Below are 25,528 nucleotides of genomic sequence, written 5' to 3'. Positions count from 1 at the left end.
TATGTATTTTCCTTTTTTTTTCATATTTAACGAGTCTTTTTGATTTCACAAGCTTCTTACAATTTCATTCTTCGGTTTGAGATCCCCTCAATTTTCCACACACACAACTGATGTCCACCAACCTGAATATTGTCTTTTTATCTTTGTTTTATACTATTGATTTTAGTTATGTTTTTATGGAACGGGAAACTTAAAGAAATGGAACAGAAATTAAGACTTAAAGAAATTCCAGCTCGATTACTATGAAATATAAATAAAAGGGTAAGGGTGTATCTTTATATAACTGTATTCAAAAAAATAGTGGACGAAATGATACAACAAACAAAAAACATAAAAGTATTTTCTTTTTATGACCAAACTACTCCTGTTTGTTGGTTTTGCTGCAGTAATGACCTAACTGCCCATGTTTGTGGATTTTGAAAGGCTCGATGCAATAAATGACAATGGATTGTTATTTCTTGTATTTTTAATATGTTTTTTGTAATTTTAAAGTTTACATTGTAAAAATATTAGATTGACCAAGTTGTTGGTTTCACTGCAATTTTATATTCTATTTTATGACCAATTGGCCTTGTATTTTATGTTGCATTTATGACCAAACTGCCCCTGCAAATAAGTTGTCCTTATAACCTTATAACCCTAGTGGTTGTTTTCTTTTATTCCTTTTTTTGTAAAAATGGTCGATTTACATACAACAAACAACATACTTTGCCTAAAATGCAAAGTATGTTGCTATTATGTGTATGTAACGTAGCAGTGACAATGTTCATTGCAACAAACAAAAATATACTTTTGTTTGTTTGCATATTATGACACTCTACTTTCATTTATTCTTACATTATACTTCCAAAATATATGCAGTTATAACAATGTCAGGCGATAGATTTTTAAAGTACAATGTTATATTGGATCAACTCAGATTACCGGAACATGGAACTGAACAAATGAAACCGATGTACAAGCTACCATAATGCTCTTAAGAAGCAATACAAGTATGTAGAACCTATTGTAAGTAATTGAGAAACATACAAGAAGCCTTAATAAACTATCAAAAAGTTGCTTTGTTGGTGTCTACTACTTTTCATTTATTTATTTGGAAAAAAATTCCTTCTATTTACACTTTAGAAAGAGTTTCAAAATTTACTTCTTTACCTAAACATCAAAAAAAAAGTGCAACGTACAAGCCTTCATCACTAGTTGCTAATAAGATTTGAACTCGATCATTATACGTATACAAAGACTTCCGAAACACTAAAAAGTAACTAATTCTTATATATATATATATATATATATATATATATATATATATATATATATATATATATATATTAAAGGAGGACACTTTTTAGGAATAGTGAACTCGGCAAGTGTTTGGCAGAAATGGTCCCCATACATTTAGTTGTTATTTTCGTTTTGTTTTTGTAACTGGGCATTTTATTTTATGGAAATATTTACATTCTTTTCTACACGTGTTGATCATCGTTTGGTTTATCCGCTTACGTATCCTTCCCACCGCCTCCTTCTCCAGTATCTTCCGTCTTGAGGTTCTCGATTCTTCTGATTTTCTGCTTCATTCTTTTCTCGCTCTTCTCTCAAGCGCACAACCTCCACCATTTACCCGACATGGAGCGATCGTGTGACCACAGTGGTCACCGGCGTCGCATCCCCCCATGCCTCCTGTTCTCCGATCTCGGACGTCGCCTCCCGCTCTCTGCTATCACCATCCTCGATTCAGCTTCCAAAATGGTGGCCATTGACCTCAAAGAGAAGTCACACAACACAACTTTTTTACCGTCCCACCGCCACCTGTCACTTCTCCTTTTGGTCGATGGCTACCGCCTACATTACGAAACGTCGACGGTAACCATAAGCAAAGTGGTTCAACATTCAAATATCGTCTTTGATTATGTGAGTTTTAATTTCTTTTCTATTTTTGATTTCGGAATTGTTGTTCGATACCCATCCTTATCCGAATCCCATCTTCTTATCGATGCTTTTACATTTTCCCTGTTTCAATACAGAGAAAAGCCTCCAGTGATAGATTTCCTCCATTACTTTTATTTCGTAAGGGAACCACAACAAATGCAAGGATGCTTATTTCATTCCACCATGGTTCATTTATTTCCATTTTTGGAGACAATATAGAGTAATTCAGATCATTCATACTAATTACTTTTTGTTTTATATTATTTAGGTTTTTTAACAGAGGAAAAGATGTATGCAAACAAGTAGATAGCAAATCTAGGTAAAACGTGTTTCGTATAGGTGGATGAATGGTTTAAGTATGATTTTTTTTATCAATTGAGATTTTTTGTAGATTTAGACAGGAAATGATAGGTTTTGGAAAGGTTTGTTGGAAGAGATTTAATACAAACAGGACAAAGTATGATGTGTTTTTATTATGGGTTTTATTATTATTATTATTATTTCGATTTAATAAGGTTATTTTGTTGAAGGTGCTTACCGGAACTTTTCATCCTACATCCAGAGCATGAAAGGTCACACATTGGACTCCTATACTTACAAATCATAACTGGTATAATCGGTTGATCATCCAAGATTTAGATGACTGAGGTTTTGTTGATTGGAATAAAGGCTAAAATATAGATATTTTTAAGTCTTTTGAGTATATGGTCTAACAGTGTCTGATATTGGCAGTAAAAGTTACAGAAATAAATGATGGAGCCTACCCTGCAGATCTCAATTTTATTACCGAAGTACCCTCTTCCTTCAAGTTTCAATTTCTTCTACTGATTTTCATAATCTCTTATTTTGTTGGCATGTAGTTCAATCGTTTTCGTTTCAAGTTTCAGTTTTCAAGGGCAAAATGGTCATTAGTATATATTATATATTTGAGAAAAGGGTTGTTAAAGTTAACTGCACAAGGACCTAAATCAATATCAAACATCACTATAATAGATATTGTTCGATGCCTAATCTTAAACTAAGAATCAGGTAAATAAACTATACTTGAACATCCCAATAATTTTTATTTATTTATTTGTTTATTTTTTTAAGTTATGCATGAACTTTAGATTAATTTTCAATTTTAGAAGTTACCTAACAAAACTTGGTAATTAATATGTCACTTTTGATCTTTTCTGTATATGTACTTATATTTTATTCAATTTGAAATGACAGATTTTCAGGTCTTAGAAACTGAAGTGAGACCTTCAGATGTTGTATGTGCGATAAATACTGATGATGTTATGGTTCAAGATGTCATTAGTGAAAAGCTAAAAAAGATCAAGTCTTTTTGTTGGGTTATGAATTGATGCATATGAGATTATTATCTTTGTGTGTATGTGTGTGTGTGTGTGTGTTCGGCTAGGGAATTTTGTACACTATATGGCGACATTTGTCTCCGGATTTCTGGTGGGATTCACAGCAGTTTAGTTTTATAATTCTCTTTGGCATTGCTTATTGTGTAAAGCAATCTTATAGTTTTCATACCATTTCTTAAATATGAGCATTATATCCAAACACAGGAATTGGCAACATAGGCAAGTACATATTTATATTTTTGTATTGTGTTTCAAAAGAATGAAAGTTTTCATTTTGGCAAGGGTTTCAAAGTTGTTGGGATGCACTTCATGGTTATGGATGCTGGAACTCGGGATGCTCTTGAAGCAGAAAAGTCGGTTGATGGGTTCAATATTGCTCAAGAAGCAGGGGAATGGAAGGCAACCATTTTTCATCCGTATCTTCCTTCTCATGCTTACCTTACATGCAGGTAGATAAATAATGATATGGTTAGAATTACAAGATTATTTGCTGACTAAATCTGAATATGAATGCAGGTTTTTTTCTGCAAGAAAGCATGGGTTGATGGATGAGCTTTTTTGTGATTCATAATCTTCTGTATGAGCATTTGATTTCATGGCGAGGGTAACTGGATTCGCCAATTTGTTGTGGAGTAGTTCAGATCAATGCCAAAAAAGAACATCAAGACGCAGAATTCTATCATCACAGGGTTAACAAATAATGGAAAGATGGAAAGTAAACTAAATATATCCAAACAGAATTTTGAGGAAGAACGCAGCTACAAAAACTATAGATGTTCAAATTGTGGTATGATAAATTAGTGGGCTTCATTTCTTGACTGTATTTTTTTTTTCAAAGTTTTGATATGTTTTTTTTTTCTTTTCTTTTCTCAGGGCTTATGGAATCTAACAAAGCCGACGGTTGAACTTATTAGCATATTGTAACATACACTGATCAACAAATTGATTCTTTTTTGTTTTTTTTGTTTATTGTGGTGACTTTGCTTTTATCATATACGTGTTTTGTCATTTTATCAAATGTTTTTTGAGCTACCCAATGTTATACTTAAACAACACTTAATGAGGAAAAACCCATGAAGTATTTGATCCGTGGAATCTGGCTCTCGAGTTCCATCCCATCGACCAAAGGATAAACCCATGAAGTATATATTTCGATAATAGCTTACCCGACAACAAAAAAGTTATCCATGACGAAACAATATTACTGCCTCATAACAATACTCAAACTATAAACAAATAGTTGATCAAATAACATTTAAAAAGATCAAACAACGGAAAAAATTGTGGCATCCGACTCCCGCAACGCGGGTGTTCCCCACCTATTTAGTTTATTACATTTTGGTATCGGATAAAATTGTTTCAAATATTTTTTTTGTAAAGTCTATTTTAACAATGAAACTAATAAATATTATATATATATATATATATATATATATATATATATATATATATATATATATATATATATATATATATATATATACTATCTTATAAAACAAATCTCACTATTTCTAAAAATAGATTGAATAAAATAATTATATTTTTTTAAGACGTCCAAATTATTAAGCTAATTATACAACTAATCACTAATAAAATAATATTAAAATTTAAACAAACTCCTATAAATCTTCTCTTCTAAGGTTTTGACCAGATCTTTGTTCATCTAAATAAATACTCAACACCCTATAATTTGGTCATTTCATGAATTTTCTTTATTTTTAATATGACATGTTTCTTAAAACAAACTAATGATTGAATTGAAAATAATCATTCTCCATCGAAAAGAAATTAATTGTCGAAACAAACTATTTGTCGCCCGTCGCTTTGCGCGGGTAACAGCTAGTATATATATATATATATATATATATATATATATATATATATATATATATATATATATATATATATATATATAATCCCAAACATCCATCTATTCCACTCTTGATCGTATTCTTTAAGAGTGTTATATAAATAAGATAAAACAAGAAGAAACATATTTTGTTTAAATGGAAAAAACAAACAAACTATTGATGTAACATCCGCGTTTCCAGCTAGGCTTAGTAATTAAACATGTAACCTTTGTGGTCAATTCATGTAGTCATTTTGTGAAGTAATAAGATAGGATTATTCATATATTTTGTGCTTATGTTTCTTATATGATATTAAGATATATTATATAATAAAATTAATAAGATTTAAAATACACAACAAAAATAAAAGATCACTAAGGGAAAATAATCTCAACCTAGTTATAGTATTCGTAATTAAGATCCCGTACATATCTAGAATGTCTCAATCCGACTTAGAACAAAGAAGTTAGGAAGCACCAAAGTCTTGCGATAAAACCGACACGGCTACGGATAGCTTAAAAAGTGAATTGGGGATAGATTGCTTTTTAGATTAACAAGTCTAAATGGAATTCATGGATGCAATAAATGCGAATTTGTGCGTATAGGTATCGTCTACATCTGACTTCACTAGAGGAAGTTATGATTTTTCTAAAATTTGGCACAACAGTATGCTTATTGATATTCGAATTTTAGATTGATAGATTGTTAGCCAAAACAATCTAAACGACAGTTGAAGATCTCGTTGTTAGGATTCCAATGATATAAAAACCATCGAAAACGGATGTCGGATGTGAGAGTTATGCATTTTATACAGGCTTTAATAGGTTAAGCATGTGTAAATAAAATAAAGTCAAAACTATTTGACAGAGTCTAAAGAAAAGTTGTAGATATCGTCGATATATTTCCATTGATATAAAGAACGTCAAAAACGGAGCTTGTATGAAGGAGTTATGCAATTCTGAAAATCTGGAAAATGTCACACGCGCACGCATGTTGCGCGTAGCTTGCGTACAAAGTCAGCCACGTAGCCACACCCAGATCGTGTCACGTGTCGGCAGCTCAGTGGGTCGACGTCACCCTTATGCGCGACACGCCTCCTGTTGTACAGCGTGAAGGCCTCCAAACTCACCTATAAATACCAACTCATTCTTTCATTCCTCCCCACACCCTCTAGTCAATATCTCTTTGAAAATTTCAATAGTTAGCCCATTTTTCTTCATTCTAGCCTGCGGCAAAGCCCTGCGACACCCTCGAGTGCTCAGTTTGCCATAATATTCATGTAGAAATGACCTAAGTCAGTATTATGCACGTTTGAATTCCGATTCTCATCTATTGTACTCTGTAAGTGAGCTACACTTACTCTGCCCCAGTGTAATTTATAATTATAGTTGTAAGTCGTTACCAGGATCTTATAAGTAAGATTTATCAACGATTCCTAGTTATTATGTTGATTGATCTACTATGGGAAAGGTGTGTAGAATGGGCACGTCGGCTTGGTTGTTGGATTTCAGAAAGACTATATGTCGAAATGATCATGCCTCCCGACTATCCTGTCTGGCTGATCCTTACTTGTTTGATCTTGAATTAGACTTTGGAATTGTCGAGGAATCTAAACTCTTAAGATAATAGTTCCACGTAGTATGAAACTAGACTAAGACGTAGCGTTATGTATATCTAGGTCTTTCGAGAAAGGTGTAAGGCGAAGCTTTGCCCAATTCACCAATCACCAGACACTTTTTCAAGTGAGTGTGTAGTTATTATCAAGAACATAATCTTAACTTAAAAATATCCATATAATAAAGGTTGCTTGTATTACCTGTTTATGAGATATTTGTAAAGATAAGATGGTAACATTTGGATTAGGAATTGTTGTAGAAATCAATTGCCTTTAGATATATGTCATGCCTTAGATTAGGAATAAGACTTATAAAGGATTGCTTAGTGTCGAATAGGCTTGAAATCGATTAGGTCTCATGGGTGGGTTAGAGTGTGGGACCAGATCGGAGTGTAATCATCCCCGTCTTGGGATGACCATAAATGGTGGGTCCCGATCAGACAACCAGACGGTATGTTTGGGTCATCGACCAGAATAGATGACCAACACTTGGTTGTTCTAGGCAGTCTTGTAAATTATGTTGCTAGCATGGCTTTATAACCCATGGACGTAGATGAAATAGAAAGTCATATTCATTAAAATCTCTGAACGTTGGTTGCCTTATATGACTTACACTAGCTAAGGACTCCCCTAGCAGGTGTAGTCAAACAGTTGCTTAGACAGTTCATCTGGTAAGGTGATTCTTCTAGATGATTGTCAAATTAGGATCTATGGGGATTGGTTGGGATTGGGTAGATGGCCTTAGAACAAGTTATATATTTACACCTGATATATGTCTTGCAGGAATGATATTTTATCATTAAATGTTATGGGCTTGAAAACCCTACGTATCTCACCAGGTTTCCCAAACCTGGCCCACTCATTTTATTATATCACAAGTAGTGGAGCCAAAGTTGAAATTGCCTAGTTAGGATACTGAGTGGAATAAAGGATAGGCTCGCATTAGTTATTTCATGACCTTTTTATTTACGATGTAATGTATGTTCGGATATAAACGAATGACATCCCGAAGGTTTTAATAAAATAAATTTTGTTATTTTAGAAATGTTTATTTGACTGGGAACTTCCGCATTTCAATACTTAAAAGTGTAAAGAGAATTTTTAAATTGGTTTTGAAAAATGGGGGATGTCACAATTGAAAACCACCACAAATACAAGGACCAATTCTACTAATCATAGCCTTTCTATTAATAACATTTATAATATTTATACATTTCCAATAACGTTTTGCATTCTCTCATTATATATAACTATGTTAGTATTAGTTTTTTTTCATAAAAAGCCTTCATGTGATTGAAGGTTTTGTGATTTGCGTTGTCTCGTTATATATGTAACTATATTAGTATTCTTTTCTGAACAAAAGCCTTCATATGGTTGAAGGTTTTGTGGTCAAATATTTCAATATAGCTTTTTGGAATAATAGTTATATTAGTAGTGTTTTCTTACAGAAAACTTTCATGTAGTTCAATCGTTTATGATTCAAATATGAAAAGTTGAAGAAATGGGTTATGTCGCATTAGTGGTAGTTGTAATATGATTTTTTTAGATAATAATGTTAGAATTTTGATAAAAGCTTAAACAAAGCCTCTCAAACTTTAAGCCACTCTTTTGTATGACACAATGGAAGTATTTGGAACTTAATAGAAGCGAGAACAAGATCCCAAAACCAAAAACTATTTTCTTTTTTTACCAACATCTCTCAGGATAACCTATCTCTCTAGGTGTCTCTTTGGGGTCCTTCTTCAAAAAAATAAGACACAAAGCTCCACAATTGGAGGTATACTTCTGAAGAATGAAATAGGCTATCTCCTGAATATATTGGCTCTACACTAATTTTTCCCCTTTTTTATATGCAGATTCTGCTCTCGGGTTTGGAGATTTATGTGGTGTTTTTTCTTATGATTTTTATCTAATACTTGACAATAATGTTTAGAAATGATAACATATTGTCTACTTCTATCTATCTCTTATAAAGAACGCCAATCAAATGAATATGGTTCAAAATATATCATCTATCTTGAACCAAAATTCATTTGAAACTCATCAACTCTTCAACTTATGATACTTGAATGATTTTTTTAATTGATATATATTAGCTACATAAAAGAATTGCTTCTCTTCTCTTTTCATTTTCATTTTCGTTATTGTGTACATGAGCAAACCTAAAAGTTTTTGGTATTTAGAGATGAACAAGAAATATGTTTTCATGCCTTCTGTAGATGAACAATAAGTGTCTTTTGATGGATTCTGTTAACATTGATCAAATAAGTACACATCCAAAACATGAAGACTATGAATTTGATGTACTTGAAGTGCTTTTGCGAAAACAAAATTTTAGATAAACAATAATTTTCTTGTTATGGCTTTACCTTGATTAGACAGTACTTGGCCAAACATGAGAAAACTATGAATTTTATGTGTTTAAAGTATGTTTGTGAAAAAAAAAATACAGACAACACAAAAATATTAGATGAAGATTGTACCTTTAGAGCCATAAGTAAAATGTTGTGAATATTGATATGCTATAAGTTTGAAAATTAATTTATTAAATTGATTAAAGAAAATTTAAATACGTAGTTCTATTTAATTAAGTCTAACAATTGTCAATTAAATACTATATATATATATATATATATATATATATATATATATATATATATATATATATATATATATATATATATATATTAAAATTTTCAGTCCTTCCTTAGCTAACTAAACTGCTAGGAATTTGACAGTTTTGGTCCTCTGATTATGGATGGGATTGCAGTTATGTCTGGGGGCATTTTTTTGTGTATTCCACCACCGCCAAGCTTCTGACACAACAGATACGTGGCTTCTTCCCTTTTCTTTTCTGCTGCATCTCCTTGCTTACTCACCCTCAATTGTATCTCTTCCCACCGCCATTGTTTCGTAGAGCTTCCACCGCTTCTTTTTCCTTCTACATCCCTTCAATGTGATTCTTACCCTTTACGTTTTAATTCTGTAAATCATCCATATGTGCTCCACCGCCTGGCTACATAACCAATTGTTTTGGGCCAACCCGCTATTATATGCCCATTTTGTTAGTCAAGATCTTCATATTGCCTCCACGTATCTTCCGCCGCCTCAGCCCCGTGTTTTAGAAGTCGATAGAAATCAGATTAGTGCCACCGCCACCTCTTCACCGCTTCTTGTATCTATTTCAGCTCCATCCTGCCACTTTTCTAAACCGATTGAATGATAATCTCCTTTCGCTCTAAGGTTTATTACCCCTCTATTGTTAACGATTGTTGTTCCAATCCACCTTCACTTATCGTCTTCTTCACCATCTCTCTTCACCTTCTACTCTGCCATCACAACATCCACAAGGACTCGACCAACAGGTAATTTTTTTCCGAACCTTGCTCCACCATTTGGGTTTCATCCACCGACACAACACGCCCCTTTCTCATATTCTCTCATACATTGCAATCGGCAGGGTTTAACTCATCGGGCTTGGTTTATTCCACCACCTCGACGACTGAAGTATCAGAGTACAAAGCGAGAGGGCGATTCGTTGGAAAGGAAGGTCGACTGAGAGGAACTGATGCCTTTTTGGGTGATGTAACGTGCTTCCGGACTTCACGTTCGTTTGCTATCGAGCTAAGTGTTCTTTGGATTACAAATCTGCATTTTTGATTTGATTTTAGGGCTTTTTTTAGTTCTACTACTCTGAAAAAGAAAAGAGGCGGAGCCATTCACTAAAGCAATTCATCACATGTTTCTTTTCCCATCTCTATGAAGCTCTAATTGAAATACATGTGCTTTTGTAGGTGATTTATGTTTTGATTTCTAATTTCACAGTTAGTAATCCCATCTGATTCGTCTTTCATCCACAGATACGCAATTTTCACCAATTCATTAATTGGTCAAACATGATACAGTTTCACTTCAAATTTGATCATTTTTCTGTATGTATCAGACACTAATAGTTAACCAAGTACCAAAATATTTCAATTCATAATGGTCAGTGCCTTCAACTAATTTTAATTGCATTGTAGAAGCAGGTGTTCCTGTCATTCGTTTGGCTACTGGAGAATCTGATTTTCACACCCTGGCTATTATCGCTGACGTAGCTGCTGATTTCAACAGTTATTTCCTCGATTCAATCCATTCTTTTCATTGCTATAGCTAATAGTTGTTCAAACCACGATGTCTGAGTATAGATGTGTTTCGTTTTTTTTATGATTTCTGTAAGAAAAAATTAAAATTTATTGGTTTTCAGGTTATAATTCCAGCTCCATTTTTGGTAAGTTACCCTAAATTCCAAGCCAAATAAGGCTTAAATCTATTACTGAAAGTCCATCAGTGACCAGACTCTCCTTTTTCTTACAAATGTCATGATTTTAGTTGCTGTTTGCACCAGGTGATCTACAAAAGACTTCTATTGCTATGAGAGATTATGCTCATTAAGCCAGCATGGTATCGTCTGCTTTTGAATCACATTCCTCTCACTTTTGAGTGTGGTTCCATGCTTGAAGAGGTATAATACATTTTGATATGATATAAATATAGGAATATAATAAAGCAAACATGAGTTTCATGTGACTCAATAGTGAATGATGTAAGTTGCAGGCTTTTATGGGGCTCAAAAATTTTGGATTATCAAACTCATTTTTTGTCCCTAATATTAGTGATTGTATCCTTGAGATAAATTATTATAATACTGTTTGATAAGATATAAGGACATGCAAGATGCATGAAAGTGTATTGAGTTTATTAGAGGAAGATTGTAATTTTTTATTTTTATTTTGAATTTTATAAATAATGAATGTATTTCATTTCCTTTTTATTGGCATTATACTTTCAAAATGATTCCTATTATAGCATTGTACTTTTATTTGGCATGCTTTGGTTAATTTATATAGCTTTAATGTTCACTTTATATGATTTTCCATAAGTCGAACAATTATAACAAAGCTATCAAGGATTTTGGTATTATGATCATTTGAAATTTTAGATGTCGAGTGGGGGATAACAGGTGCTTATCAGGAGGAATGTACGTGAGACTGTTGGTCCCTCAAATGTTCAACAAACAATATAGACTCCCAAACAATATAGACTCCCGTTATTGTAATATTGTGTATTATAACACCCTATTATTGTTTACAACCATTATTTTTTTATAGCAACATACTATTTAATTTTCAAATTTTTGGGATTTTTTTTTTCTTTCTATTTAATTTTTTAAGAAAGTGCGATGCAATTTCCCAAATGCTTTGGGTTGTAGTTAAAACTTTTTTCAAAATTCTATCTAACCCAGGCGAAGCTTGGGATCCTTTTCTAGTTATAATTATAAATAACCTAGTAGTTGGAATTTGGAAAGTTATAATATTAAAAAAAAAAGCATATTAATACAATAACAAAATTTTACTAAATTGATGTTCTTTATATATATATATATATATATATATATATATATATATATATATATATATATATATATATATATATATATATATTACTCATACCGATAGTAATTTAAATAATTACAACTTATATAATAACTTAAGAGATTATATAGTTAGTCTTAAATGAATAATACAAATAAAATGTTGGATTCACATAATTAGGTTTTTAATAGTAGATTTGAAGATTTTTGGTATACTATTTAGCCTACATCATATTATAATTTTAATTGACTGAACATAATTTAAATATTTTAATATTATTTAATTAATTCTTATAAATATCAATATAAATTAAAAAGACATATTTAATCGAAGTAGTTCAATTTAAATAATATTTAGTTGAAATTTGAAGAGTTGTCATAACAAAAACAATTCACATTTGTCGTTCTAACCTTCCGGCATACCGGCAGGTAGGTTTCTTTGTGATTCAAAATAAAATAGAGATTTTGAGATTCAACTTCCGCCAGATAATTCACATTTTCCGTTTTAACCTTCTGGCGTCCCGGTGAGGTAGGTCATTTATAATCATAAATGATTAGGTAGCGTCGTCCGCTCCTTTCACCTCCGCCACCTTCCCCACCACCTTTGCAACCTGCCGACCCCACCATTAGCACCTGCATCACTTATACCACCACCACCTCTTCTACCACCAACCATTATAATCATATATGATTACTCAATCTGTGAACAACATATATGTATAAGCATTTATGTTAAGACATATACGTATAAACATGTATAATCATATATAATTATACCTCTCTGCCATATAATTATTTATGATTAGGCATATCCTGTTGTTTCCGGTATGTTGGAGGGTTAGAGCGGCAAAGGAGAAATATGTAGCTAGAGTTGAATCTCAAGATCTCTCTTTTTTCAATCTCAAGTGAATTTTCTCTTTATATATATATATATATATATATATATATATATATATATATATATATATATATATATATATATATATATATATATATATAATCACATCAAAACACTTCAACTTTATTAAGAGTTTTGTCGCTTCCAAATTTAAAATGACATATGTTAAAATAAGTTAATTTAATTTTATAACACACCTTGTAAAATATAAAGTTTGGTATATTATAATACACTGTTGATGTCGTTTCATTTTTATCCTTATATTGCAATATGACATTAACAAATGATGTATTCAACAATTTTTTGTCTTACAATGTCATTTTCTTTGTTCATTACAAATGATTTTTTTGTATATATCTTATATCTTATATCTATTTATCTCTTATAAATGAGGTCATTCAAATGAATATGGTTCAAGATAAGTCATATATCTTGAACTACATTCATTTGAAACCTCCAAACTCTTCAACTTATTCTAATTAATTGAAATATTTTACCTATATAAAAACATTATTTCTCATGTTTGGTTACCCATACTTGCTTTCTTTCTCTTTTAAAGGTTGTTATGTAGAATACATAAAAATGGAGAAGAATGTTGTAGTTTATATGTCTAATAAAAAGATTTCAATAATGAAATACGTTGGGTTATACAATCCTCTTTGCGTATATTAAAGATTCAAAGAATCAATCCATTTGATTGATTTAAAGCAAATAATAAAAAATATTCAAATTCAAGGAAATGAGACAATCCATTGGCTTAGGTTTCTTTCTATTATTTTTATTTTTACAATTTATTATGCATGATATTTTTATGTTTTATATAATATAAATAAATACGATAAATGCATTGTTGTGTTAGATTATAGGCATGCAAGATCTTGGAGCAACCAACAATCAACATTGATGTATATTTCATTGAATTTGTATAAAAGTATTGTTTATCAATCAAATAAGTGATTGATCAATTGTATTATAATGTTATAATTGTAGTGAAAATGATTAGAGAGGTCAAGGATATTTGTATGACAAATCAATAGTTATTATTACGAATATGTTTTAAACTTTGGGAATTGTTGAAAATTTATGATTAGTTGTTTTATTTGTATCTTTTTACATAAAAGCCTTTTTTATATTTTGTTTTTTTATAAAACTGTTGTGATTTAAAATATTCTAAAAAATCACTAATGAAAAATAGAAACACGTTAGTATTTATATATAGCTTTAATAAAATTTGGTTTTAACAAAAATTTGAGTTTTTTTACATTCGTAGTATTGACCGAAATTTAATATTAACGTTTAAAAAACACATTCATGTGAAATGCAAATAAACAAATGGCAATAAGTTGTGAGATAAATAATCTAAACCAATGTTTTTAGTTGTAAATAGGTCATTTAATTATTAATATATTTGAATAAGGGTTTAGGTCATTTTTTGTCACTTAACTTTTGGTTTTGTGTTCATTTGGTCACTTAACTCTTTTTAAGTTTTAAAAGGTCATCAAACTTTTGGCTTTGTGCTGATTTAGTCACTTAACTTTTGGTTTGGTCATATTTAGTCACCTAACTTTCAAAATTGTGCTCATTTAGTCACTAAACTTTTAAATTTTTTAAAAAGTTTAGTGACTAAATGAGCATAATTTTAAAATTTAGGTGACTAAATGAGCAAAAAACTAAAGTTAAGTGACTAAGTGTGACTAAACCAAAAGTTAAGTGACTAAATGAGCAAAAAGTCAAAAATTTGATGATCTTTTAAAACTTAAAAATAGTTAAGTGATCAAATGAGTACAAAACCAAAAGTTAAATGACAAAAATGACCTAAACCCTTTGAATTAATAGCAAATCATAACTTCTATTTATTTTTATCCTTAAAACATAATGTTTTTTTTATAATAACTCGTTGTTTTATATAATTTACTAGGCGAATATCCGCACGTTGCACGGAATAAAATTATATAGTTAACTTTTTAGTAATCATATGTCATTAAAATATTTTTGCCACTTATATTAACTAAAAAATTATTATTATTAGATTTAGACATTTAGTTAATGTATATAACTAATTTGAACAATAAATGTTATAAAAAAAATCATAATGTATAATAATTTAGATGTTATAAAAACATCATAATGTATAATAATTTTTATAAAAAACAAATCTTAAATTGAAGTTTGGATTATATTAAATGCTAAGAAAAAAACCAATAAATTAATTTTTTTATTGTTTTCTAAATTAGGTTTACAGATGTGTAACATAATTTGTTTCTTTCGTAAATTAGGCTTATACATATCAAGTGAACAAAAGATGTGGTTAAAAAGGTAAATTCGAACATATCTAAAAAAAATTGAAATTTCACAAAGACTAATTTAACTGTATAATTGTAAACATGCGCAACGTGTGGTATTACATCTAGTTGTCTGTAAAAGGTACCAATTTTATAATCTTCACCATAATATTAATATAACACATACGTCGTCATTTACGAACAAACATACTACACAAGATACTGTATCATTATGTCCGGTCAATTTCATTGGCAAAGACATGTTCAAAAAAGTTATTGATAAAGATATGAAAAATACCAAAAAAAAATGTAGACACAATGTAAATTCTAAAATATTTTAACCATATAATTGTTTTCTAACGAAACGCACGGAGATTCGCCTAGTAAGTTAATAACCGGAGTACCTACATGTAAGTGTGGGATTTACTTAATATAACTTTCATAGTCAACGATATCATCAAAGATGTTTAGATTCTAGATTCTAAATTACATAAGATAAGCCAATTTGACCGCCGCTCAGGCTTTTCAAATGCGAAGTTAATTAATAGGTTTTTAGGGTGATGAAATTGTGTCCGAATGAAATAGAATATACACTACAAAATAATGATATTTATTTAAACACAAATAAAAATTGTGACTTTTCTTATAATAATGATATCTCACATTTGGCCTAAATTCGTGAGAACCTACTCATCATATACATTTGAAATTTTGAATCAAACAATTTCTCCTTACAAATACATTACTCTCATAATCAATGATATTATCAAAAGGTTTAAGCTCTAGATTGGAAATTACCTAAGACCAGTTAGTGGTAAGAAATGTGTTGAAATCGTGTCTTGATTTCGGCATCTAAATGAAATAAAGATGAAAGTTTAAGGGTGGGAAGAGTAATATTTCAAGAAAGGAGGTCTGCTGCATGATTGTGACATACACCCTCACGAGTCACGAGTATGCCTGATGAGACTTCGTACGTAAGGAGTTGGCTTACGCGCTTAAGTCATCTTTATTTTTTTTATTTTTGTAGGTTTAAAATATTATTATTGAGATATTCAAAAAATGTCCATTAGAAACGATAAGGTGCCTTTCTACAACCAACTTTTTAGGCATTTGTAAAATGACCATCCAATACGAAATGATCTATTTCGGACGAGGACAATATATTTCAGACTATGTATCTCATCAAACTACATTTATACAACAAAAATGGTACATTTCGGGTTTCAGATTAAGGAGTAATAATTTCGGACTTTGAACATGGTTTTACATAAAAAGGTATTCGCATGAATCATGACGATGCATTCTTGTCTAAGTGGCTCAAGCTCCCAAAACGTAGATGCTATCAGATAAATTATATTTTCTAATTATTTTCGTGCCAAAGATCAAAGAATTTTGTTAAATTCCAAATAGCCTATAGTAACTATAGCTTCGACTGCATCTTTCTTAAACCGAGAGACCATCAGTGATTCGATACAAACACATCAGAAAGCGATTGCAAAACAAGCGACAAACAACCACACCACCCAACAACATGATGCCTAAGTTGAAGTGAGAGCTCATATGATATATATATATATATATATATATATATATATATATATATATATATATATATATATATATATATATATATATCTTAATTACCTTATAAAGCATTTTTGGTCAAATGATGAATTTTAAGTCGTACAAACATACAATGTATTTGTACAATCAATTTATGCATTACGAAAAGAGTAAAGTACATATGGTCAACAATTGAAAAGGTCAAATCTTTTATCCCCTATTCTTAGGCTATTAAGCTATTTTGACCCGGTTCATTCCTTATCTCCGTATTTCCCCAAATCTCGCAATTTATGTTCACAAATCTTGGATATATATCGCTGACGTTTCCATTTCTAGGGTTTAATTCATCTTTCAGCATTCAACCACCATTGTCATACTCGTCGCTTGGCGCGGGTAAACGGCTAATGGTGGAGTCAACACACATAAGTATTTAATTCTTTCCATTGACTTGAAGTATTATTCTATATCTTTAGAAATTGTAACCAAGAATCATACGATAATCTACATAGTTGATGACGTTTGAATCCCAATGCATGTTATGAGATCTCTATTTTGTGTAAGAGGTCTCGTATATGTTTAAACTAAGAAACTAAATCCAATCTAGTGTTGTAAGCAAGACTGTTTTCTGACCTCAAAGCATACCACTTCAACTTCTAACGTTGGTTGTGATGTAAATGGCAGTAGCAGATTGTTGTGACTAAAAAAACAACAATTTCAAATACTACGGCATTAAAATGCAAACTTAATGTACAAAATAACCATTTCGAATATAGTTTTGAACTTGTAGACACCCGATACCAGTAGACTAATCTAAATTAATAGTTCTATCCACTTTCAATTTTTACTTTTAGCACCCTATGTAACATCCTTAACCTCACATTTGGCTTTGATGGTTTAGGTTTCGATTGTATATACTCGACCATTGTATTTGTCCTTGCAAACATTTCAGAATCTCTTTTAATTTAAATTCTAAAAACGTGTACATTCAAAATGTATAACTAACATGGTTGATCGTAATGTATTCTAACTGCAAATTCATACTTCATTTCATCAAAATCTTTGACAGAATCCAAAATATTGTTCTGGATGTGCCATATTTCAAATTCTCTTTAAATATAAGACCACATAAACAAATAGAAACCGTTCGCATTCGGGTCCAAAATGCACAATTCCGAAGTTGGGGAGTCATTTTTGTGAATTGCAATTATTTTGATTATTTACTGTAATCCAATAAAAAGATCACATGTTTATTTGACTAAATTTATGAGTCATTAATTGTTATTTGATTTTAATATGTGGAAACAATTGATGGTGGTTCATATTGTTTTAGGTTTTACATAGATAATACCATTTCATAGTCAAACGTGGTGACATAAACACATAAATTTATTAATTTAACTATATAAAAATAAAAATGCACTATATGCCAAATATAACAAAGGTATTTGTACTAGTCTCATAACTGTAGATCCGTTATTATTCATACCAACTGATAAATACTAACAAGAAGACATTTATGCCGACGGACAAGTCTACATGGAGATTTTCACCGAAGTTTTGATTAGAAACAAAGCCACCCTTGAATTATTAAAACTACACAAAAGCCCCTCAAGTTTCCTCTTTTGCAATTTAAAACGGACAAGGAAAGTAAATCCCTCATGGCATCCATTATCACATGAGTGTTCACAACAATTAACTCTTTTATCCCCTTAGATCTATTGAAATCCTGATTTTTATGATAACAATCCATGGAGAAAATGTCACCAAATGAATTAAGATTTAAAATGTTATTTTTAAATAAAAGATGGGTTTTATTGTACAAATGTTAAAACCTAAAGATAACATTTAAACAAGTCCCCATAGATCTATTTCATGGTCATAATTGAAAGCGTCAAGTTGGTTTTTTGTTGATTGTCTTTGACCCCTCACCTACTTTGTTTATTTAGCATCTTCTTCATACTTCCAACTTGTGCATAGTTTTCTTCCCAAAACACTAAGAAAAGAAAAACAAAAGAGAGCTATGGGAAAAAAGTTTGATGCGCTACTTGGCCGGAAATTTAAAACCTCAAAGCTTAAAACCACCCTAAACCTTGCCATCCCCCGCCTTTCACAACTCAAAAAGCATCGCCTTGCAAGGTTTACCATCGCCCGCTCCGATGTCATCCAACTCCTCCGCCTTAACCACCACCAACAAGCCCTCCTTCGGGTATATTTTATCTGTCTATCTGTCTGTTTATCTATTTATCCATCTGTCCATCTATCCATCTATTTGATTATAACAAACATGGTTTTCATGGCAAAAAGTTTCAAAGTTTTTATGTAATGGTGTAATTGTGATAGGTTGAGCAAGTGATCAAGGACCAAAACATGTTGGATGTGTATGACATGATACATGGCTATTGCAATCTCCTCATACAAAGGATCAACCTCATAGAACAAGTCAAGTAAGTTGTTTGTTTTTTCTTTCTATTTTCTCACTTTTTATAAATAAAAGAGTTATGTTTTACTTACTTTTAAAATTTTTGTTTTTTTATCCATAGTGAATGTCCACAAGAATTGGAAGAGGCAGTATCAAATCTATTATATGGGGCTCCAAGATGTGGGGAGTTTCCAGAACTTCAAGAGATTCGTGCGATTTTAACAAGCCGTTTTGGAAAGGAATTTGCTGATGGTGCTAGCGAGTTACGAAGAAACTGTGGAGTTAGTCAAATGGTAAGATTTTTATATATAAAAAAATGATAGTCGTGTTTTTATATAGTACAAAGGTTTTGTTAATTTAATAACTAATTAAAGAATGTTTAATTTTATTGTTTAGATGATACAAAAATTGTCACCCGCACAATCGACTTTGGAGTGCAGAATGAAGATACTTACAGATATTGCCAAGGAGAATGGTATAATTTTGCAACTAGATATATCTTCTCCCGAAATAAGAAAGGTTTGTAGAGAAATGTAATTAGATAAATAAATTTCATAAGAAAAAATGTTAAAATTTGAATCTATGGTTGCAGGAGAAAGTGGTGGAGAAAAAGAAAATTGAAAATAAAATGAGTTTCTCTGAGTCAAAAAATTATAAAGATGTAGCAGATGCAGCACAAGATGCATTTGAATCGGCGGCTTATGCTGCAATTGCCGCCAGAGCAGTTGTGGAACTCGCTCGCTCAGAGTCATTTGTTTCTGATAGTTCAGATTCAAATTCAGACGAAAATGAATCATTTCATTCTGCTAAAGATTATATTACTTCACAAGGACAACGAGTAAATTTAGAAAATAAGCTAAATTCTATAGGGATCAAACGATTGCATAGGCAATAACCGGTGGAAGTAGCTTATTGTTTTTTAAGGTTTCTTTCATTTATGGTGGTAATTAATAAATTAAATGCTTTTTGGTATCTAAAAGTTTGTATTTTAGCTATTCGACTTTTGTATATAGGAAATTTTACAATTTGGTATTATGTTGAAAATCGGGATATTTTGTAGAGCTTGAATTAGAAAATATTCAACATTGCATTTTTACTATTATTATTAGGTTTATAATATTTAATTTTTCATCAAGACGATAAAACAAGATACTCAAATCCAATACTATAAACGTTAAATTCAAAACCAAAAGTGAAATTAAGTACGTAATCTATCTTTCATATTTAAATATATATTAGATTATTAGTTTGTTTATAGTCAATAAAAGACGAGGATATTTGATCGGGTCTCTTTCCATTATGACCATAATTTTGCATTTTGATCTTATCTTCGAAACACAAAGCAATCAATACATGGGCCGAGTCATTTAATCCAATACACGGAGCAAAAATTTGCAGAAATGGTCCCTGTGGTTTGCTTAGAATCGCAAGTTTGGTCCAATCATTAAAAAAGTTGATAGATCATGTCTTTGTGGTTTAAAAAATTTACAGTTTTGGCCCCTAGTCCATATCAAAAGACTATTTCACCCTTTAAAATTGAATCAGTGATCATCTCATGTGGTTTCAAAAAAATGACAGTTTTGGTCCCTGGTCCATATCAAAATACTATTTTTTACCCTTTAAAATTGAATTAGTGTTAGCAGTGGGACACACTATTAGTTTCTGAAAGGGTTCAATCTCTTAAAAGTTAATAGATCATGTCCCTGTGCTTTCAAAAAATGGCAGTTTTGGTCCCTGGTCCATACACCATTGCAATGTAGGAACAAGTGGACTACAAGATTGAAAATGAAGAAAAAGGGGTTTCAAACTTTTAATATAAAATGTTTGCTCTTTTCTGATTTTTTCAAATTATAATGTGGACCATTTATATATTTATATAATACTAAATGTCAAAAAGTCAAAATCATTAACAAATAACAATTAACAAAACTACTAATTTATAAATCTGATTACCTCATAAGCATGCAATAATGGATAGAATCTTAGCCTCTCAGACGTTTCTTTCCATGTGGCATTAAAGTAGAATATGTCTGCAAACTCACACCAATATCTTCATCATATTCAACACCAAGTTCCTCCTACACAAAAATAAAAAACCACATTAATAAATAATACTTAGACTATTATTTAATATTTATATTTTTTAAAGAAACAAAACCTTGAATTCGTTTGGGGTTTTGGGTGAATTTTCAGTAATTGTATCCCACACATCTTTAAACATTCTTTTTCTTTTTCTCCAATGACTTATTGCTTCTGAGAAAGTTTTCTCAACAGCTTTTCGTTCTTCTGGACTCACCAAAGTTACCCCTCCTCGTAATTTTGCCAATCTTTCTTCCATTTCCTTAACCTAATACAATTATAAGTATTAAAATCCAGATTAGTGAAAAAGGTCAAATTAGTCATTTTAAAGAAAACCTGGTTTCTTAGTTTTGCATCATTGGAAAGTATCTCTTCCAGTGTTAAGTTTGACTGCAAAGACTTTATTTCTGCAATAAAAAAGATTATCATGTAAAATAAATATACCAAATTATTAATTTAGAAGGTGTGGAATTGGAAAGATAAAAGATTACCTCCTTCAAGCTGACTGTTTGCTTTCTTTTGTTCTTCCAAGATTTGTTGTAATTTGGAATTTTCTTCCTTCATTTGATTAAGTTCTTCAGTGTTTGGAATCTGAAACTGATCTTGTCTAGCAAGGTATATTTTCTGTTTTCCATATTCTTTAAATGTTATTTTTCCACTATCAGCAAGAGTGTCAAGAGCTTTCTGTATTGCAGTCTTTTTCAGGTTGAATTTTTGCAAGAAATCAGCAACAGTTTGAGAGTTCAGTGGTCTATTTTGCTGTAGAAATCAACATCACAAAAAGATATGAGAGAAAGAATCAAGAAATCAACATAACAGTTTGAGAGTTCAGTAGTCTATCATTTCATCAGTCAATGCTAATCCTATTTTGAATGCCCTTTTGAACAATTCTTTTGGATATTCTCATAGATTCTTACATGTGATGTGACATGGTTGAAATGCTAATTGTCAATTCATAGAGTTCCAATGTTAGCAAAATTACACTGATATCAGACCTTAGTCTGCATAAACTATCTTGACCAAATTGGATTATCCATTTAGATAACTTTTTCCTTGAGTCTGTATGTCAATGCCTTTAAAGCCAGAAAAGTAAAAAGGTTAAACATCAAATTCATGTAGGGAAAAACGGATCTACAAGCTGGATTAGAAGAAATCCTAATCGATATCATCTAAAACAAACTTGTGAAATACTGCCATGTTAGCAGTTCTAACCCTGAGCTACATCTGAACGTTATTGGAAAACATGATTATGTATTGTAAATGGTTCTTCGCAGTTTGGAAGAACAGATATGCATCAAAAGATCATGACAAATCACAAATGTGATGTAGCTAAAAAAATTCAACCGATAGTATCATATATTCGCAATACTTGTACCTCATGTCAGAAAGTTGAAGATATCCATATGGAAACTAAACCATTTTGTGTTAGATGCAAAAAATCTGAAGCTATTGTAAGGGAAAATACTTATTTTAAAACATGCAGATTGAAAGGATCCGTTGCAATGTTTATAAAAGCCTCGAGTAACGAAGTAGTAGCTACAAAAATTAAGCTCGGATATTGAATTTTACCTCGTTGACGAAGTTAAGCACGATTCCTGCAAATTATACAACGGCGCAGGGTTTAAAAACAAATGGATGAAATATGAACTCGAAGATTGAATTAAAAGAGACGAGATGCGATTAACCTTCGGCACTATCGGATTTGGGAGCCATCGGATCGATGTAGGGTTTACAGTTTAGAGTATCGAAGAAGATGGAATAGCGCGGGAAAGTTTTCTGGGACACCTCAAATAGCACATCCGAAATGGAAATGAAGGCGATATGGATTCGGGTGGATGGGGCTCCGAGGATGGAAACCATTTCTTCTAGGGTACACTGATTTTTTATTTATTTATTTTTTGTTCGCCATGACTTGTTTTTATTGCAACTAAAATACTTTTTTTCTGCAATAAAGAATTTTTTTATATAATAAAAATTAGTTATTATTGTATAACATGAGTGGGATGATAAATAGGCAACAAGTTGTGTTGCTGAGCAAAATACTTTGTGATAAAACATAAACATAAATATGAAATTTGATGAAGATTGAAGCATTTATATATATGAATCAAAATAAGTCGGATAGTAAGTGTTTCATCAAATTTCATATTGTAAATAGCTTATGGGAAATATCAAACTGAAATATTCTAATTAATTATGCTTGTTGTCTTTAATTAGTCATGAGAAAAAAAAATTAAGTTCTTATGGCATATCATAAAAAATTTACGGGTTAAATTAAGTATTTGTGTTTTGTTTTATTAGTCAATAAAGTGTTTTTGTGCACTTTAGATCAGCTTCAAGGCTACAACTAAAAATCACCATCATTTTTGTATAAAAATTCTACAAAAATTATTTTTATATCCAACTGCACATTAAAATCAACATAAAAAAACATAATTTAATGTTATAATATTTATAAAATAATCTTATTTTTGATATTATATAATTTCATTTAACTTGATTATTATAATATGTAATTTATTAATCATAACAGCATTAATTGATTAAATAATTAAATTTACAACATAAATAAGGTGAAAATTAAATTTTAAAAATAAATTGAAAATATATAAACTAGAAAAAAAAACATTACATGTATTTCAACATCTGAATATAACATTAATATAAATTAGTTGTTATGTTCATCCACAAATATTCAATTAATGCATTTCAAACTTCATTATAAGCGTCCTTATCTTTGATGTTTTTATGTAGAATACAAAATTCTTGAAATCGCACATCAATATCAACCACCATTTCAAGCTCGAAAATTAGCATTTCACCATGTTCTTCGATTGTTGCACTAACAACGTGCAGTCGTGCAGGTCTTGCAACAATTGTAAAACGTGATTGTAATACGCCAAAAACACGTTCTACATCTTTTTCTACATGTTTCTTGTTTCATTGCAAACAATTTTTTATTTGTGCCATGTATATCGTGAATAGTCGGAAGAGTATTCTATTTTGGATATATTCCATCAGCTAAATAATAGCCTATACCATACGATTGATGGTATGATTAGCAGCATGTATATTACCTTCAATAAGATTGGCAAAAAAAAAAATATGATGTCTCACACACATTTATATCATTATTTGATACTAGTATACCACAATATGCATGTCATATCCAAAAATCATAATCTGTTTCACGGATAATATTCAGATATCCACTACGACCTGAATATTGTCCAACCCAAAGTCGTTGGACAATTTTTCCACTTCCAATGCATACAATCTAAACCACCAAACATTCTTGGGTCACCTCGTTGATCAAACAAAAATCTTATTAGCGCAAAATCCAAACTACAAGAAAGGTTTTGTATTTGGACATGTGTGGAACATCCTCAAAGGCGTTGGAAAATTCATTGATGCACTCCAAACCCCCAAGTACCGAAAAGGTGGTAATTTCTCTTGTTCTTAATCATCGTCATTTGCATCAGATATACTATATTTGCATCTTAATGACGACGTAGATGTAATCTTACCGAAATACCTATTGGTGTGAAAAAAACAAAAAGCAAATCTTCATAATGAAAAGAATATACATAAATACATTGGAACCTAACAAACAAATATACAGAGTTTTAAGGATCGGAAATGAAATCACTTTTAAAAATCCTTGAAGCTAAAAAATCGGGTAACAAATGAAAAAAATCGTTTGGTAACATGACAAGTAGGAAAAACAATTATTTAACGATTTAAATAATATTTTTGATTCTAAATTTCATTAGTATATTCAAAATGAGCAAAAGCGGATAATAAGGAAAAAACAAAAGAATATCAACAAGATGAACACGTCGAAAGATCCCAATACCAACCACATCAATACCCATTTTAGCCTTCCAAGATGCACTATATTGTTGCATTCTAAGTGGTGTAAATGTGCTCCATAGATGTGTTGGTCATTCTAAACGCGCTCCTGATGACAACAAATGTGTTCTTAGCAGCTCAAGGATGCACTATAACATGGTGAATGCACTTCTTGCTTATAAATTTGTTGGTATAACCATTTTAGGAATATGTTTGATTTTGCCAATACGCATGGCATGTTTACATGCACATTTCCTAGATGTTGAGGATTCT

The 25,528-nt window shown here is 30.9% G+C and overlaps 3 protein-coding genes and 1 long non-coding RNA gene across 22 annotated transcripts; 3 read left to right on the top strand and 1 right to left on the bottom strand.

Annotated features, from left to right (window-relative positions):
- The first annotated feature begins 1,426 nt into the window (after positions 1 to 1,426).
- Positions 1,427 to 4,238, top strand: LOC145071117 (uncharacterized). Of its 18 annotated transcripts, none has more exons than XR_013690257.1 (10): positions 1,432 to 1,908; positions 2,022 to 2,112; positions 2,195 to 2,245; positions 2,318 to 2,383; positions 2,457 to 2,574; positions 2,659 to 2,717; positions 2,814 to 2,955; positions 3,142 to 3,733; positions 3,801 to 4,071; positions 4,158 to 4,238. XR_013690257.1 is itself a non-coding variant. In XM_079018028.1 (8 exons), the coding sequence occupies exons 1-5, from the start codon at positions 1,624 to 1,626 to the stop codon at positions 2,946 to 2,948; spliced, it is 690 nt and encodes a 229-aa protein (XP_078874154.1). In that variant the 5' UTR covers positions 1,427 to 1,623; the 3' UTR covers positions 2,949 to 2,955; positions 3,142 to 3,733; positions 3,801 to 4,071; positions 4,158 to 4,238. The 18 variants fall into 18 exon arrangements, 4 of the variants coding, with proteins under 4 accessions (XP_078874154.1, XP_078874157.1, XP_078874155.1 ...); XR_013690258.1 differs by having other exon boundaries at positions 2,808 to 2,955; XR_013690252.1 differs by having other exon boundaries at positions 1,431 to 1,908; positions 2,659 to 2,955.
- A 5,293-nt stretch (positions 4,239 to 9,531) lies between these two features.
- Positions 9,532 to 11,493, top strand: LOC145071245 (uncharacterized). 2 transcript variants are annotated; one of them, XR_013690323.1, is made up of 3 exons: positions 9,532 to 10,114; positions 10,210 to 11,253; positions 11,346 to 11,493. It is a non-coding gene; the product is annotated as an uncharacterized LOC145071245 (long non-coding RNA). The 2 variants fall into 2 exon arrangements; XR_013690324.1 differs by having other exon boundaries at positions 9,533 to 10,114; positions 10,210 to 11,019; positions 11,137 to 11,493.
- A 7,334-nt stretch (positions 11,494 to 18,827) lies between these two features.
- Positions 18,828 to 20,420, top strand: LOC145068997 (Regulator of Vps4 activity in the MVB pathway protein). The gene is made up of 5 exons (XM_079015971.1): positions 18,828 to 19,111; positions 19,246 to 19,349; positions 19,446 to 19,617; positions 19,721 to 19,843; positions 19,917 to 20,420. Exons 1-5 carry the CDS (start codon positions 18,926 to 18,928, stop codon positions 20,217 to 20,219), a joined length of 888 nt encoding a protein of 295 aa, XP_078872097.1. The 5' UTR covers positions 18,828 to 18,925; the 3' UTR covers positions 20,220 to 20,420.
- Positions 20,421 to 21,187: 767 nt separating this feature from the next.
- Positions 21,188 to 23,227, bottom strand: AHP2 (Tat-binding protein 1(Tbp-1)-interacting protein (TBPIP)). The gene is made up of 6 exons (XM_079015972.1): positions 23,089 to 23,227; positions 22,973 to 22,998; positions 21,895 to 22,162; positions 21,740 to 21,810; positions 21,483 to 21,671; positions 21,188 to 21,402 (listed from the first exon to the last, which is right to left on the bottom strand). The coding sequence occupies exons 1-6, from the start codon at positions 23,114 to 23,116 to the stop codon at positions 21,307 to 21,309; spliced, it is 678 nt and encodes a 225-aa protein (XP_078872098.1). The 5' UTR covers positions 23,117 to 23,227; the 3' UTR covers positions 21,188 to 21,306.
- Positions 23,228 to 25,528: the final 2,301 nt, after the last annotated feature.

The sequence above is a fragment of the Lactuca serriola genome, chromosome 8 (assembly GCF_051521515.1).
Source record: "Lactuca serriola cultivar US96UC23 chromosome 8, Lser_US96UC23_V15, whole genome shotgun sequence".
NCBI classification, from domain to species: domain Eukaryota; kingdom Viridiplantae; phylum Streptophyta; class Magnoliopsida; order Asterales; family Asteraceae; genus Lactuca; species Lactuca serriola.
The sequence above is the reverse complement of the archived record's forward strand: the minus strand, read 5'-3'. Positions and strand labels throughout refer to the sequence as shown.